Raw genomic sequence first — 15,384 nt, 5'->3', positions numbered from 1 at the left:
GCGATTGCTTAATGAGATTCCTCATGTTATAAAGTATCCTCAAACGTAAATGTCCGGTCTTCGGCAAGAAAAAAAAAGCTGTCTTCGTCGGATGACGTGGCCGAAGGTTGCGGTTGATGCGTAACTATCGTTTCCTGATGCATCGTTTCATTCACCGCTACCCATCGTGATTGGCTGAGCGGAGTCACGTGGCCCCTTTCGTCCAATTGAAAGTGTATCCGATGAGCAGTCACGAAACACTTACGCCATATGCGTACAGGAGCGTCCAAAAATCGCCTCAGTCACAACCAGGAAGAAGGTGGGATAGCCCCGCAAAGCTAACACCCCCGATCTTTCTGCACACTTTCACCAAAAAAAGAATGGGATCATCCAGGTGGAGGGTGGCAGCTGCGGTGTTCCTCAGTCTACTCTGCTGCTTATTACCTGTCGAAGCAGATGAACATATACACACAGTAAGGCTGCGTTTGTAAGGCCGAATGAAAAAGGACTTCATTTGAAATAATAGACGTGTGTACTGTGTGCGGCGTGCTAACGTTATGCTTAGCTTTAAAGTATGGCTGTACTCGTTTCGCAGAGAGGAGAGCCACTCCGTCGTGTTATTTCTCGTTCCATGTTTGGTTGGGAAACGACAGCGAGCCGCAACCATTAGCAAGCTAACCTGTCAACGCTCGTCGGCCTAAGTACTTATGGCCAAACGTTTACTCGCTGGTTTGTCAGCACGGCGTCCTATAGCTCCTCTGCTATTTTGGAGCACCGGCCGGCGGAAGCGACGCTCAAGTTTGATGAGTCGCGAAAGTATTTTTATACACCCTGTCGTAAAATTATCTATAGTACCGGATGAGAAGCCCGTAAGAGAGAAAGTTGCTTTCGTCTTTGCCTAGTATATGTTCAAATACTAGTTGAGTGCCAGGCCTCACACTCGTCTCTGGAATTGACAGGTTTTTAGTTATGATTGATAAATAACTTCCGAATAGGAATTTGCTGCTATTTAATGACGCGTTTGTCGTGGCGATGATAGTTTTCAAACGTTTGTGTTGTGTCAGACCTTAGAGAATGGGTTCCTGGAATTTGGGTAAATGTCATAAAATCACAATCACCGTGACATAAAATGTACAAGTATAATGAAACTTGTGTCGCCCGCACTCTGTTGTGTGTTTGAATCCGGGTTAGTAGTGTGCCATAAAACCCCCCAAATCCTTTCAATATGGCTAAACAGAATATAAATCTCGTCGCCACACTTATTCTGTTTCCAAAAATCACAGGATGCGTCCTCCGAAGGCCGCGTTTCTTGTCTGCGTGACGTCACTTTCTGCGCGACACGACCGCACGTAATTTTAACATTGCTGAGTCCTTGCGATGCAACTCGTGTAACCTTCGCGACTGCGTAAACCGTGGTAAATTCGGACAGGCATAATGTGATACGATCGAGTCGCGCCGAAAGTGGCGTCATTAGACCTCGAATGTGGCCTCCGGAGCTTGTTTTTCAGGTTGTCTGCACACCTTGACAGCCAACTAGCTGCATGTTGTGGTGGTCGAAATGGGCAACGCTGTCATCAATCAGGAAACTGGTCCTTGGTTGTCAACTTGACTCCGTTCAGCAATTCTGAACAGTGTAATAGTTATAATTAGTTGTATATTTTTTGTTCAACGTTTTATTTCTACAATGTAAAACACACTGAAAGGTCTTTGGCGTTTAACTGTTCATTTTAAAAGATGTATTAGAGTATCATTTGTAATAATACATTGGAAAGTAATCATACAATACACATTGATTTATATAGTTCTTTAACAACACCTGAAGCTTTAACAAAGCGCTTAACATGGACAGCTATCAAATACAGGCAAAAGCATACATCTCGTCCTCGATTCGGTTTTAAGTCCGATAGAAATACGTGAGCTCGCATGAAGGGTACCGGTATAGTATACATTGACGTAGTAATGAAATAAAGGATACTTACGTTAAGGTCATTAACTATGAACTACATGAACTTACAGCTCAGTCATGAGACACGTTTTTGTACTGTACTGTAATTATGAATACATTTTTATTGTACACGAGCTCAAATGAATCAGTTATTGATTGATTTTTGCACATGGTTGAAGCAATGATGTTGAGTTTTGCTTTTTAAACTAACAAAAATACTTGGTTGTTCTTTTTATTCAAGGTTCAAGGGTTTTTCCAATATCTGTTTTCAACGACATAACATTACTCAATACAATGTATATGAAGTTGAATCGAAAATAACATTACTCAATACAATGTATATGAAGTTGAATCGAAAATATGCAATGTGGAAATCTCAGTCTTCTTAGGGTGATTTTGACACAAACTAAGTGCCCGTTTCCCTTTCAGTACATGGATAAAGAAGAAGTAGTATTATGGATGAACACAGTGGGGCCATACCACAATCGACAGGAGACCTACAAGTATTTCTCTTTACCTTTCTGTGTTGGAACAAAGAAAACCATCAGTCATTATCATGAAACACTTGGAGAAGCGCTGCAAGGAGTGGAGCTGGAATTTAGCGGCCTCGATATCAAGTTCAAAGGTATAGAATATTTGAGCATCCCTTCAAAGGGATCAGTTGTTTTCAAGAGTTTGCAACTTGTGCGATGCTAGCATAGCTAGTCACCAATTCTGGATGGAAAGGTTTTAAAATGTCGTTAAAATAATACATTTTCTCCACTTCTGCAGATGAAGTCATGCAGACAACGTTTTGTGAAATTGATCTGGACAAAGCCAAACGGGATGCGTTTGTGTATGCAATCAAGAATCACTACTGGTACCAAATGTACATCGATGACCTGCCCATTTGGGGTAAGTGACAGTAATAATCTATATGTGTATCTCCCAATCTATTGTCCTGTATGTCTAGATCCACCTGTATAGTTGGCTTTTGTTGAAGTGTTAGTGTTTTATTTTCCAGGCCTTTTTTTGTGTGCTATTGTCTGTTTTTTCGTGGTTCAGGATTGGCTACAGTCATGGAATTCTACAGCCTCAGCCCATGTCTTGCAGACGTCTGTTTGTGGTGGTCCTTATTAAGCTCCCCCATATTTTTCTAATCTCAATATTCCCCGTGACTTTCACCTACAAAGTTAGAATGAGGCTATTTAAAGGCTCAACACAATTTCCGCTGCCATTTTGCGTTATCGGTCAAAATTGGGACACAGACCAGACAAGGTTAAGGTCATAATATTCACATTTTTTTAATTATTTAATTTGTAATGGTCTTTCATACATAATCATCAATCTCGCACCAAAAAAATGTTTAAATATTTCACTCCGAAATACATTTTTGGAAAAAAAAAAGGATTTTTCTTAGATGAAAAATAATTGCAATATGGATGTTTTTTCTTTTTTCTTTTTTCAACCGATTTATCAAATACAAGATTTTTTGGACAGCTTAATTAATTACCGAAATAGTTGTTGGTGAGCAGCACTAAAATTGAAAAATATGGAGCAAATGTGTAGCAAAAAATACAAATGTGTATCCAAATCTGTATCGGCCGATATCACTTAGGGATAGATGATCAGAATCAGCAGAATAAGACCTGATGGGAACACTACTCATATGAACTATTACCAATCGGAATCAGTAGGATTGTAAATCAACCCTTCTTAATTTTTATTCCAGGGATTGTCGGAGAGGCAGATGAAAATGGAGAAGATCACTACCTTTGGACATACAAGAAACTGGAGATTGGCTTTAACGGCAACAGAATTGTTGATGTAAATCTTACCAGTGAAGGCAAAGTTCGACTGGTGCCCAACACCAGGATTGCAATGTCTTATTCTGTGAGTACTGGGAATCCTATTCAAATTACCTTTACAGTGATACCTCGGTTTACGAACCCCTTGGCTTACGAACGTTTCGGTTTACGAATGTTAAATTTATGAACATTTTACCTTTGCATATGAACTTTTTTCGGGATACACACAGTGCTGCCTCAATGAGTGATGTGTCGTTCACGAACGAGCCCGTTCTCCTCACAACAAAATGGCAGCCAACTGTCTTTGTCCCCTATCCCCCACCCCCAGTCTTTGTTTAAAGCCACGTGATTGGTCAAGAACGCAGCAGTAAGGGGTGTAGGGTTTGCAGATAGAGAGTGAAACCAAAGAAAATGGCTGCCGACTTTTTTTGTCCTCTATTCCCCATCCCCAGTCTTCGGTTAAAGTCACGTGATTGGTCAAGAACGCAGCAGTGAGGGGAGGTGGTTTCAACATTAAAGAGACAGGCAGTCGACAGCGAGATAATTGCAACTTTGATAGTTCAATGGCAGAGTGTAGATTGCAAGGTTAAAATATCCCATCAATCAAGCTCCACATACAATCCGCACAATCCATGTGTACACTTGATGCAAAAAGCTATCAACCGAGCTAAACAGAACACAATTTATGAGGAACTAGATACGATTATCACAGAGAAAGCACCTACAAGGGATCATTCCTCAAAGTGGTGAAATAAGAAGGTTACGTTCCTCTTCAAGTGTTTAATGCTGAGGAAACCGGCCACTCCATTCCATCAAGCCATTAATGACCATCACCAAGCTAAATGAAATGACTTTATTATATAGTACAGTTTATTTCTTTAATTATAATACCGTAGCACATTTATTATACATAAAATAAGGTATATTTTGTGTAGTTTTCAGGCTTAGAAAATTAGAAAGTAGAAAATTATGTTTTATGGAGACCTGGGAACGGATTATTCACATTTTAATGGTTTCCTATGGGAAATTAATTTTTGGGATACACACTTTTCGCCTTACACACTGTCTGGGAACCAATTAAGTTCGTAAGCCAAGGTATCACTGTATTGGTCTTGTAAAATTTGATTTAGCTATAAACAAATGTTCTAAACTATGCATTTGAATGTCCCTAAACGCATAAACAGGTGAAATGGAAGAAGTCGGATGTGAAATTTGAGGACAGATTTGACAAGTACCTCGATCCGTCCTTCTTCCAGCACAGGGTGAGTGAGTTGAATGTCTGCTTTCGATCATGTCACGCGAACAAGCATCTAACTGCCATGACGTGAGCGTTGGTCTGAAATTTCACAAGGTAAAAATTGAGCCATTGATGGATAATTTTATTTCAGGGTACATGAATAGATTTTGTTTTAAATTTAACTGCATGTGCAATACAACCAAGCTATAAAGATAAACCCACCACCTGCCTCTGCTGGCAGGAGAACAGTCCGCAACGGCATGTCTAACTAAATCGCTTCTAAAACAAACATACACAAAAGTAACATATTAAACTAAGCGATTAGTGTTCTATTCAGCAAGATATTTATACATTTAGATACATTTTGTAACTTAGTGACCTTTTATCGCTCTGAAAAGAATTTTTTTTTGCTTCCTGAATCTCTGAAACTGCCGTGTTGACTTCATTGTTTCTTTTTAGATACATTGGTTCTCTATTTTTAACTCCTTCATGATGGTGATCTTCTTGGTGGGTCTGGTGTCCATGATTTTGATGAGAACTCTCCGAAAAGATTATGCCAGATACAGCAAAGAGGAGGAAATGGACGACATGGTAAGCTCACTTCATGGTTATTTAGTGACAGACAATCTGCATTTTCAAACGGGTTTCTACCACGCTGTGGCTTTCCCAATAGGACCGAGACTTGGGAGATGAATACGGTTGGAAGCAAGTGCACGGGGATGTATTCCGGCCCTCAAGCCATCCGTTGATATTCTCCTCGCTCATTGGTTCTGGCTGCCAAATCTTCTCTGTGTCTCTAATTGTCATCATCGTGGCAATGGTCGAGGATCTGTATACAGAGTAAGCCAATACACAGTAATTCAGAAAATACAGTTCCATGCAAGGAATTCTGGTCTTAAAAGATGTGGATCTCCCCCCCCTCCTCCTTTTACAGGAGAGGATCGATGCTGAGCACTGCCATTTTTGTGTATGCGGCCACGTCTCCTGTTAATGGCTATTTTGGTGGAAGCTTATATGCTAAACAAGGAGGTAAAGCTATTTGACAACAGACCGTTGTGTTTGCATCGCATCATACATCGAATCAGGGTAGTATGGCCGTAACCTTTATCCAGGCAGTCAGGAGACTTAACTCTCTCCCAGCCCAGCCCCCCCTGCCCCTTCCCACTGCCACACTCACGCTGTACTATCATCCTGAACTCTATTTTTTTCGTTTTTTTTCTGCAAGACCTCACTTCCACCTTTTTTTTTGCTTTTGCATTACTATGTCACTTGACATACAACACTACCTCACTTTACATATGTCACTACCTCACTTTACATATGACACTACCTCACGTTACATTCAGAAATTACATGGATTGTCTGTCTTTTTTAGCCACATTATAAGTCCCTTGCATGCTGGGTCCGAGAGGACATTAATTTCATCTGTGCTGTATGTCATGCATATTCGCATATTTGACAATAAAGCTGACTTTGATACTTGAATTAGATTAGATTAGATTGCCTTTATTTAGTCGAACACTGGAGAAGTTTACATTTCACAGCAGTAAAGTGGTGAAAGGAAGAGGGAAGGAAAAGAAGAAGTAGAAATGTGCACGTCTCGTCCAAGCTAAATGTTGAAAGAAACACAAAGCTGTCGCATCCATTGACGAAAGAGATTGTTTCACGTTTCCTGTTGCACGTAAATCCGCTTCAATTCCAAGCCGCAACCATTCCACATCCGCATCGGCACTCTGCTGATGCTCCTTTCTTCTCATCGCGGGCTCCTCAAGCCATGCATCCATCCACCCGCAGACTGTCCAATAGCATTGACCTTGACAGTTAAATAGCACCGACATTCCTTCCAATCAAAAACAGTGCTGGCATATTTGTACTGCTGAAAAGGTGCCACCTGCTCAGGACAGTCTCCACCCTTGATGAATGTCGTGACCAAAAATGCTGAAAAAAAAACCCGTATCTGTTCCACATGATGCACAATTACATTTTCTTGTTTGATTTCTTGACCAATACAGGAAGAAGATGGATTAAGCAAATGTTCATTGGAGCTTTTTTGATCCCGGCAATGGTTTGCGGAACTGCCTTCTTCATCAACTTCATTGCAATCTACTATCACGCCTCCAGAGCGATCCCGTTTGGCACTATGGTAAGTTTACACAAACATGGAAACCACATCAATGTAAGAAACCTTTTTAAATTTAACTCCAAGCTATAAAGATAAACCCACCACCTGTCTCTGCTGGCAGGAGAACAGTCCGCAACGGCATGTCTAACTAAATCGCTTCTAAAACAAAGAGTAACATATTAAACTAAGCCATTAGTGTTCTATTCAGCAAGATATTTATACATTTTGATACATTTTGTAACTTAGTGACCTTTTATGAATTTTTTTAATTTTTTTATTCTGAACCTCTGAAACTGCGGTGTTGACTTCATCGTTTCTTTCTAGATACATTGACGAATATCAAATAGTTGTCTTGGTGCAACACACAACGATTCACCATTGCGTTATTTATGTGTTTTCCTTCTAATTTCGCCATCCACACGAAATCTTCAGACAAAACAAAGTACCCAAAATGCATTGTGTCGCTTTCTCGGTCAGTGACGATACCTACCATGATGTCACGGTAGGTATCGTCACCAACTCAAAAACAAGACTTCTTGAATATTCAGTGCGAGTCTTAAAACGTAAAATATGGCTATATGCGGTGGAATCTTTTTTTAAATACGCTCAGTAGAAGTCATTTTACAAATTATGGACACAACTTGTCCGCAGGCGTCGGTTGTCCTTTAAACTGGTATGGAAATTGTCCATATGCAGGTGGCTGTTTGTTGCATATGCTTCTTCGTCATTCTGCCACTCAACCTGGTGGGAACAATTTTGGGAAGGAATCTTTCTGGCCAGCCAAACTTTCCATGCAGGGTGAACGCTGTGCCGAGGCCAATCCCTGAAAAGAAATGGTAGGTGCGCTTTGAGCAACATTCTGTCGTCTGCATTTACTCGGTGACATTATGCTCTTTAATAATGTTTGCAAGCACGTACTAAAGCTGTCCGTGGGGTGTTTTGTGCCTTTAGGTTCATGGAGCCTGCTGTCATCGTTTGTCTCGGTGGAATCCTTCCGTTCGGTTCCATCTTTATTGAGATGTAAGTCAACATCCTGCGAGGGGTGACGATATTTCAGACTCATTTTTTTGTGACACAAGTTGACTTCTGTTCCCTCCTAAGGTATTTCATCTTCACATCTTTCTGGGCCTATAAAATCTACTACGTCTACGGTTTCATGATGCTGGTCCTGGTTATCCTTTGCATCGTGACGGTGTGCGTCACCATCGTCTGCACGTACTTCCTGCTCAATGCCGAAGACTACAGATGGTGAACGAACATCTTTTGTCTTCTTTCAGAATGTACCGTATTTTCTGCAATATAAGGCGCACCTTCAACGAATGACATAGTGATACCTCAGCTTACGAACTTAATTGGATCCCAGAAAGTGTGTGTAAGGCGAAAAGTTTGTCTGCCAAACATTTATTTCCCATAAGAAATCATTAAAAATGAGAATAATCCATTCCCAGGTCCCCATAAACCATAATTTTCTTCTAAATAAGCCTTAAAACTACACAAACTATACCTTATTTTATGTATAATTAAACATGCTATTGGATTGTAATTAAATAAATAAACTACTATATAATAAAGTTGTTTTATTTACCTTTGTGATGGTCGTTGATGTAGTTACCTCTGATGATATCCGAGTGAAGTTGCTGCGCTTTGTTGACGATAATACCCTCGCTCACAATGTCCCCTGCAAGCTTCTTTTCATCAATCCGAATCGACAGAAGTTTTTCAAGCTCTTCTATTGCCTAAGACCATTGCTTAGACAACACAGAAACACCCTTAGACACATGTAGCAATGATCGACTTAGCATAATGGTACTGGGATGCTAAGTCACACAAACGCACACCTCATTCGTGTTTTTCAATGATCTCCTTCTTCTACTCGACCGTCATTTTCTTTTGTGTCCTCTTCGGCTTAACACTAGCCTGTGGTGGGGTCTTTTTCGGTCCCATTATAGCAAAAGTACTCCACTCGATAGCAAACCACGTCTGCACTCAAAGGGGGTGTGGAAACCCAGTCCGCCAGTCACCGTGGTGCTGTTCGACCATTTGGTTTAAAAACTTTTTTCCATTCATAAGGTGCACCGCATTATAAAGGGGCACCTTCAATGAATGGCATATTTTAAAATGGTTTCCATACATTAGGTGCACCGGATTATGAGGCGCGTGGTCAGCTTTTGAAACAATATTTTCTTTTAGGTGCGCCTTATAGTGCAGAAAATACAGTAACGGTCGTACTGACGAAAAACAGCCATCTTAATCCATTTCAATGCACTAATTGAAGTCAGGAGTTAAACATAGATACAAAAAAAATCTTTTAGGTGCGCCTTATAGTGCAGAAAATACGGTAACTTTAACGGTCATAACTGACGAAAAGCAGCCATCTTAATCCATTTCAATTCACTAATTGAAGTCAGGAGTTAAACATAGATACAAAAAAATTCTTTTAGGTGCACCTTATAGTGCAGAAAATACGGTAATTTCGAAAGAAAATAAATTGTAACGGAATATGACATTTTTTCCTTTCCAGGCAATGGACAAGCTTCCTTTCTGCAGCATCCACTGCAGTTTATGTTTACATGTACTCTTTTTATTACTATTTCTTCAAAACAAAGTAAGTTTGAGTGATTATGATTATTTTTTTATTTTTTTGTACAAAACCATTGCACAAACTAACTAAAGGCTTCCTTTCTCTGGCATATTTCAGGATGTACGGGCTGTTCCAGACATCCTTCTACTTCGGTTACATGGCCGTGTTCAGCACTGCTCTTGGAATCATGTGTGGTCAGTGTGCTGCTTTCTTTGAAAAAATTGTGGACAAATTGCAGTTTTTTTCAGGACTCAGATTTTAGCAATCATCATGGAATTTAACAAGTTTGATTTGCTTTCGCGGGCCGAAAAAAAATGATGTGGCGGGCCGGATTTGGCCCGCGGGCCTTGACTTTGACACCTGTGCATTAGGCGCACCGGATTATGAGGCGCGTGGTCAGCTTTTGAAACAAAATATTTTTTGGTGCGCCTTATAGTGTGGAAAATACAGTAACTTTAACTGAGTTTTGTTAGGACGAGGCGAATTGAACATTTGTGTTTGTTTTTCGCAGGTGCAGTCGGATACATGGGAACAAGTGCCTTTGTGAGGAAAATATACACAAATGTGAAAATAGACTAAAGCAGCGCAGCTAGATGGATCGTGGTCACGGAGTCACACCCACGTGTATCCTAAAAAGACAGCGGGCAGACAACATCCTCTTGTATAGTTTTCTTTCTTGCAAATGAGATTGTGAGAATCTCACTTTGTACAATGTAGTTCTCCATTTTCTGAATGATTTTCAACGCTGCAACATGAAGTGATTGATCAGATCTGTTTTTTTTTTTAATCAGTTGCTTTCATACAAATAGAGGGCAAATGTTTTAAAGGCTTACGTGGCTTCTCTTCCTAACCAGTCCCACCTGAGACCAGACTACATACATGTTTATGGATGGAACAGTGCAGCTCTCTTCAGTGAAGAGGCCTAAGTATATTGAAAGCCTTTATTTGTTCTAATGTGTCAGAATAACAGAGTTGGCTCTGTGTCCACATTCTGACTTGATTTCTATTTTGTACCGTTAGCGCATAGTTCAAGTACCTTCTTCTCATTTATTTCCACTGCAAAAAAATGGAGGCTGTCACTCGAGTCATCCCCCCCCCCCATTTTGGCAACTCTAATTTCCCCTGTTACGGTCCCTCCCTGTTCATCCGGTGGCAATGTTCGAGTCCTGCTGTAGTTGACTGTGGAATCGAGAATGAGGGTCAGATCAGCCGTTAGGGGGGGGACAGTAACATACTTTTAAATGGCTTGATGCTTTCCCCTAGGCTTAGTCTTGTTTTGTTAATGTTTGGATTTGAATTACGTCTACATGTAAAGATAATATATGTATGAGGGGAGTGTATATAACCTTAATGTACCTTTAGATGTAGATCCCAAATGTATTTTCGTTGTACAGATTTACAATAGGGTGTTTTTTATGAATCGGCAAAAAAAATATGTTGTTTGGTGCGCTCGGCGGTGGGGCTGGTGGCGCTGTTTTATCTTGCCTGAAATTGCATGAGGTTTTCACCAAACCAGACGGCTCAAATTGTTTCACGGATAGGATCAACTTCGCAATGGGAAGTATGCATTGTGGGAAGCAGGTTGGTACACTTAGGCTCATTATTAATTTCCTATTATTTAAAGCTTTAAAAAAATACTCGCTTTTTTTTTTTTGTTGCCTAACACATGTTCCGTGTGAATGTCCAAAGGAATGACATAACGATAAACAATGCACACTTCGACTTCTCCATAACCACACGGAGTGTTGCAGTCTTTCACAATCTTTATTTACCCCCTTACATATTGTGTATGTATATACAGTATGTTCCCGAATTGTACTGCCTTCTCAGTTGCAGTTATTCCCCCACTGAAGTTCATTTTGGCACTATGTTGTGTACCAATGTCTGTTGAGACATTTTCATCCTGCATTATGTTGTAAAAAGAAGAAATAAACATGTTTATGTACAGGGGTCATGATCTTAAAGCCTTATTATCTTGGATATGACCTACAGCGGAACCTCGGTTCTCGACCATAATCCGTTCCAGAACCCTGTTCGAAAAGCGATTTGTTCGAACACCGAAATCATTTTTCCCATTACAAATAATGTAAATCGTTTTAATCGGTTCCAACACCCTGAATGTTTACCTTTTTAGTATTTTATACATTTTATGCATGAAATTGCACATTAAAATGCTGACCAACACATGAAAAGCAATGTATATCTCAGAAAATGTTAAGCAAAATGGCAAAGACACAAATAACAAACATAAATGCTAATCGTACGTTCGCATTATCGTAATCTTCCATACGAAAGATTACGCTAACATGAACGTGTAAAAATAAAAAAAAAGGATAAAGAAAAGAATTATGAATAGGATTTCACAGCCTCCTTATTCTTTAGTATCGTACTGATCGTAGATTTCGCCATGCTGTATTCCCTAGCCAGATCAGACACTCGCACACCTTCATATTTTGCTATTATTTCTTTCTTAAATGCAATAGTTGTACGCACTATTCTTTTTTCACTTGTAGCAGCTTTGCTGCTTGCACTGACTTTCTTTGGAAGCATGATTAGGGGCTAAAACACTTCGTACACCTATATTAAACGCAAGAGCAAAACGCAGCACGTCCGCACGCGACAACAGTTGGTCACGAAGAGAGCGATCTACACCCGTACGCCGCTCAGCATCCCACCCTCGCGTACGCACTCGCGCGTCGTACCGGCATTCGAACTACGAAGCAAGAATTTCTCACATTTTTTTGTTCGGACTCCGATTTGTTCGAACTGTCAGTCGTTCGAAAACCGAGGTTCCAATCTATACTTAGTCTGCAAAACAAAAGATGGAAGAGATGTTACTATTTTTTTTCCCAGGAAGGATCTTTTATTAGCATATCCAAGTCGCAGAGCATAAAACAAAAATATTACACGGACTTGGTTGTGATTTACCATCAATTGACCTTTTCAAAATACTCTTTTGATCCTACAGGTGTTGGTTTGATCTGAAATCAAAAGGAAAAAAAACAATGACTTTCATTTCCAGACTCAACAAATTAATATGGACATGTTGGAGTATTGTCCACTCACTGTTGGCGACTTGGGAGTCCAGCTTGCTGGACACACCTCACCGTGCGTCTCCACAAACTGGAAAGCTTTCACAAGACGAAGGGTCTCTTCAACACAACGACCCACTGGCAGGTCATTTACACTCATGTGCTTGATCACACCATTTGGATCGATGATGAACAGACCCCTAAGAGAATCACAATCATCTTTATTGCCAAGTATGTAAAATACACAAGGGATTTGTCTCTGGTAGAACATGCTGCACTAATATCATAAAAAAATTGCAAAGAGGCACTAAACAGTTATATTTGGGTTACTGTTTATAGAGCTTGGGGAGGGGGAAAGCTGTTTAAATGTCTACTGAATTTGGTGCGCATCGGTTGCGCTTGCCTGAAGCGAGTAGCTGGAAAAGGTGGTGGGCAGGGTGCGCAGGGTCCCGTAGGATTTTCCGCACCCTTGTTAAGAGGGACGTTAGTTGCGTTTAAATATAAAATATCTGGAAAATTAAGCAGCTAAATTTCATTGGGTCAATACGGGCCACAATTCAACCTTAATGGCATTACATGGCAAGGCTTGGATTGGATTTGCCTTTATTAGTCTCACAGTGGAGAAATTTACATCCCGTGCCTAAAAATTTGACCTAAAAATGAACAGTAACAAAAACCCCTACTTGGCAGGGATATAAGTAGGAAGCTTGAATAGTTTATCAAATATTTCAGATTAAAAATACTGCTTTTACCTTAGAGCAATGCCAGGGTTCTCCAGTAGTACGCCATAGTCTCTGGAAATCTGCTTATTGAGGTCAGCAAGCAGTGGTATATGAATGCTGCCCAAGCCTCCGGCCTGCAAGACCAATTCCAACACCATAACACTCTGGGACTAAATCGATTACTACATACTGTACAATACATTTCTGTTGAAAAAAGAAATTTTCCCTGACTAATGTCTCATTTTGTAGATGTATTAGTCACTGAAAAGGTTAACCTTTTGTTGTTGGGGTGCATTGATTTATGTTCACCGCGACTAATAAAAAATTACAATTTCATCCATCTATAAACACAACAGGACTGTTGTATTGTGCATTGACAACTAAATTTAATTATTCCACAAGGGATCATACCTTGCGAGGAGTGTTGGTCCACGCTAGGTGTGTGAAGTGAGAGTCCACAGACACACCAACTACCTCACAGTTGATGTCATGGAACTCATTTGCTTTGTCGCTGAATGAAATGATCTCTGTCGGGCACACGAAGGTGCTAAAATAATGCAAAGACAAAGAAATCATTTTAAAGTATTCGTACATGCTTGTTTAGTAAGCAGCTTTAGACGTGCAAGTGCTAAACAAAATGCATGATATAAGATATATCAACAAAACAACAGTGCAGCACCAATACAAATGTGTGCTGTGTGAACACCCCCTAGAGTGAGTGTGAGTGACAACACTCACAAATCCAGTGGATAGAAGAAGAGGACCAAGTATTTGCCCTTGAAGTCAGCGAGGCTCATCTCCTTGAATTCCCCATTCTGGACCGCTGTGGCTTTAAAAGCAGGTGCCTGTTGAGTGACTGCAGCGATCCATCTGCTAGAGCCTGAGAGAATAAATATGTTTTGTACATAAGGCACTGTGAACTAGGCACTTTTTTTGCTACATCTATTCAAAATATAATCATTTTAGAGAAGTGGACTGACGACATTAGTGCAGACCTGTCGAGAAACAGGACCTCTGAAGTGCAGAAGAAGGCAAAATTCGTTGAGCTGCAACTCCTCCTTGTCGACATGCTACTGCAATTCTTGCCTAGAAAATACTAGTCATGATTACACATGCACTTATGCTTGTGTGTCAGTCATTCACTATGATTGTGTGCCATAACTTGTCCATTTGTGATGTTATAAGCTTATAATTAGGGTATTTTTTTTGTTTAGATGTCAGTTTAGCATAATTAGGGTGGAAGCCAGGCGGCACCTTGAATGGGTCAGTTGCAGTGCACATATTATATATAGTAGCGGCACGTAAATATAGACCCGATCTCAATACATGTACCACTACTCGATCAATGATAATAATACGTAGAATGATAACTTTATGTTAAAAAAAACATTGCTACATGGTTCGTGGTCAACTGTTGCGCATTTTCAAAAGATCTGCGCACGTTCAATAAATTTTCAGTTTCGTAACCCATTGACAGGAGGGAAATCATAAAGGCAAACACAGCGACCATTATTCATTTTCAGACATAAAGTCGAAATGCAAGTGAATATTTTGACTTGTTTTTCTCTTGGTGATCGAAATGTAAAATATAACGCGAAATGGTTGTCAACCAGTAATTTGCCCTCATGTTCACCGTTGTAGTGCATAATATGCAGCACGTCATCAAAACATAAACCCTGCCATACATTCGTCAACAGCATCTTGAGTGGCATTACTAACAGATGAAATGAAAGCAAATATAGGATGAAACAATTTAGCTTAAAGTCGTGAACTCACAGACGTCCCGAGGAGACGTCCAATGCTGGCTGCCATTTTGGATTATGTCAGAAAAGAGCAATTGGTCGTTACTAAATCGCGCATAACCGAATTATATACAACAGTGTTGCATACTATTGTACGACACTTTCTGTTGTTATTATTCAGTACAAAAACTGTTTAAAATTAAATTAAAAACAATAATAAATGAAAAGAAACTGACA

The 15,384-nt window shown here is 40.1% G+C and overlaps 2 protein-coding genes across 3 annotated transcripts; one reads left to right on the top strand and one right to left on the bottom strand.

Moving 5' to 3' along the window:
- Positions 1 to 39: 39 nt before the first annotated feature.
- tm9sf3 (transmembrane 9 superfamily member 3) lies at positions 40 to 11,601 on the top strand. Of its 2 annotated transcripts, none has more exons than XM_089012256.1 (15): positions 40 to 452; positions 2,354 to 2,549; positions 2,696 to 2,818; positions 3,636 to 3,796; positions 4,896 to 4,973; positions 5,408 to 5,539; positions 5,622 to 5,788; positions 5,883 to 5,977; positions 6,961 to 7,091; positions 7,767 to 7,906; positions 8,022 to 8,090; positions 8,172 to 8,318; positions 9,592 to 9,675; positions 9,769 to 9,845; positions 10,163 to 11,601. In XM_089012256.1, the coding sequence occupies exons 1-15, from the start codon at positions 222 to 224 to the stop codon at positions 10,228 to 10,230; spliced, it is 1,899 nt and encodes a 632-aa protein (XP_088868382.1). In that variant the 5' UTR covers positions 40 to 221; the 3' UTR covers positions 10,231 to 11,601. The 2 variants fall into 2 exon arrangements, with proteins under 2 accessions (XP_088868382.1, XP_088868383.1); XM_089012257.1 differs by lacking the exon at positions 40 to 452 and adding an exon at positions 470 to 1,610.
- An 884-nt stretch (positions 11,602 to 12,485) lies between these two features.
- Positions 12,486 to 15,239, bottom strand: prdx3 (peroxiredoxin 3). The gene is made up of 7 exons (XM_089012260.1): positions 15,182 to 15,239; positions 14,401 to 14,491; positions 14,144 to 14,285; positions 13,817 to 13,952; positions 13,436 to 13,539; positions 12,718 to 12,883; positions 12,486 to 12,632 (listed from the first exon to the last, which is right to left on the bottom strand). The coding sequence occupies exons 1-7, from the start codon at positions 15,215 to 15,217 to the stop codon at positions 12,582 to 12,584; spliced, it is 726 nt and encodes a 241-aa protein (XP_088868386.1). The 5' UTR covers positions 15,218 to 15,239; the 3' UTR covers positions 12,486 to 12,581.
- Between the last annotated feature and the right edge of the window lie 145 nt (positions 15,240 to 15,384).

The sequence above is a fragment of the Hippocampus bargibanti genome, linkage group LG13 (assembly GCF_051943395.1).
Source record: "Hippocampus bargibanti isolate YZ-2025 linkage group LG13, ASM5194339v1, whole genome shotgun sequence".
In the NCBI taxonomy this organism is placed as follows: Eukaryota; Metazoa; Chordata; class Actinopteri; order Syngnathiformes; family Syngnathidae; genus Hippocampus; species Hippocampus bargibanti.
Note: the sequence above shows the minus strand (reverse complement) of the source record. Positions and strands in the feature narration are given on the sequence as shown.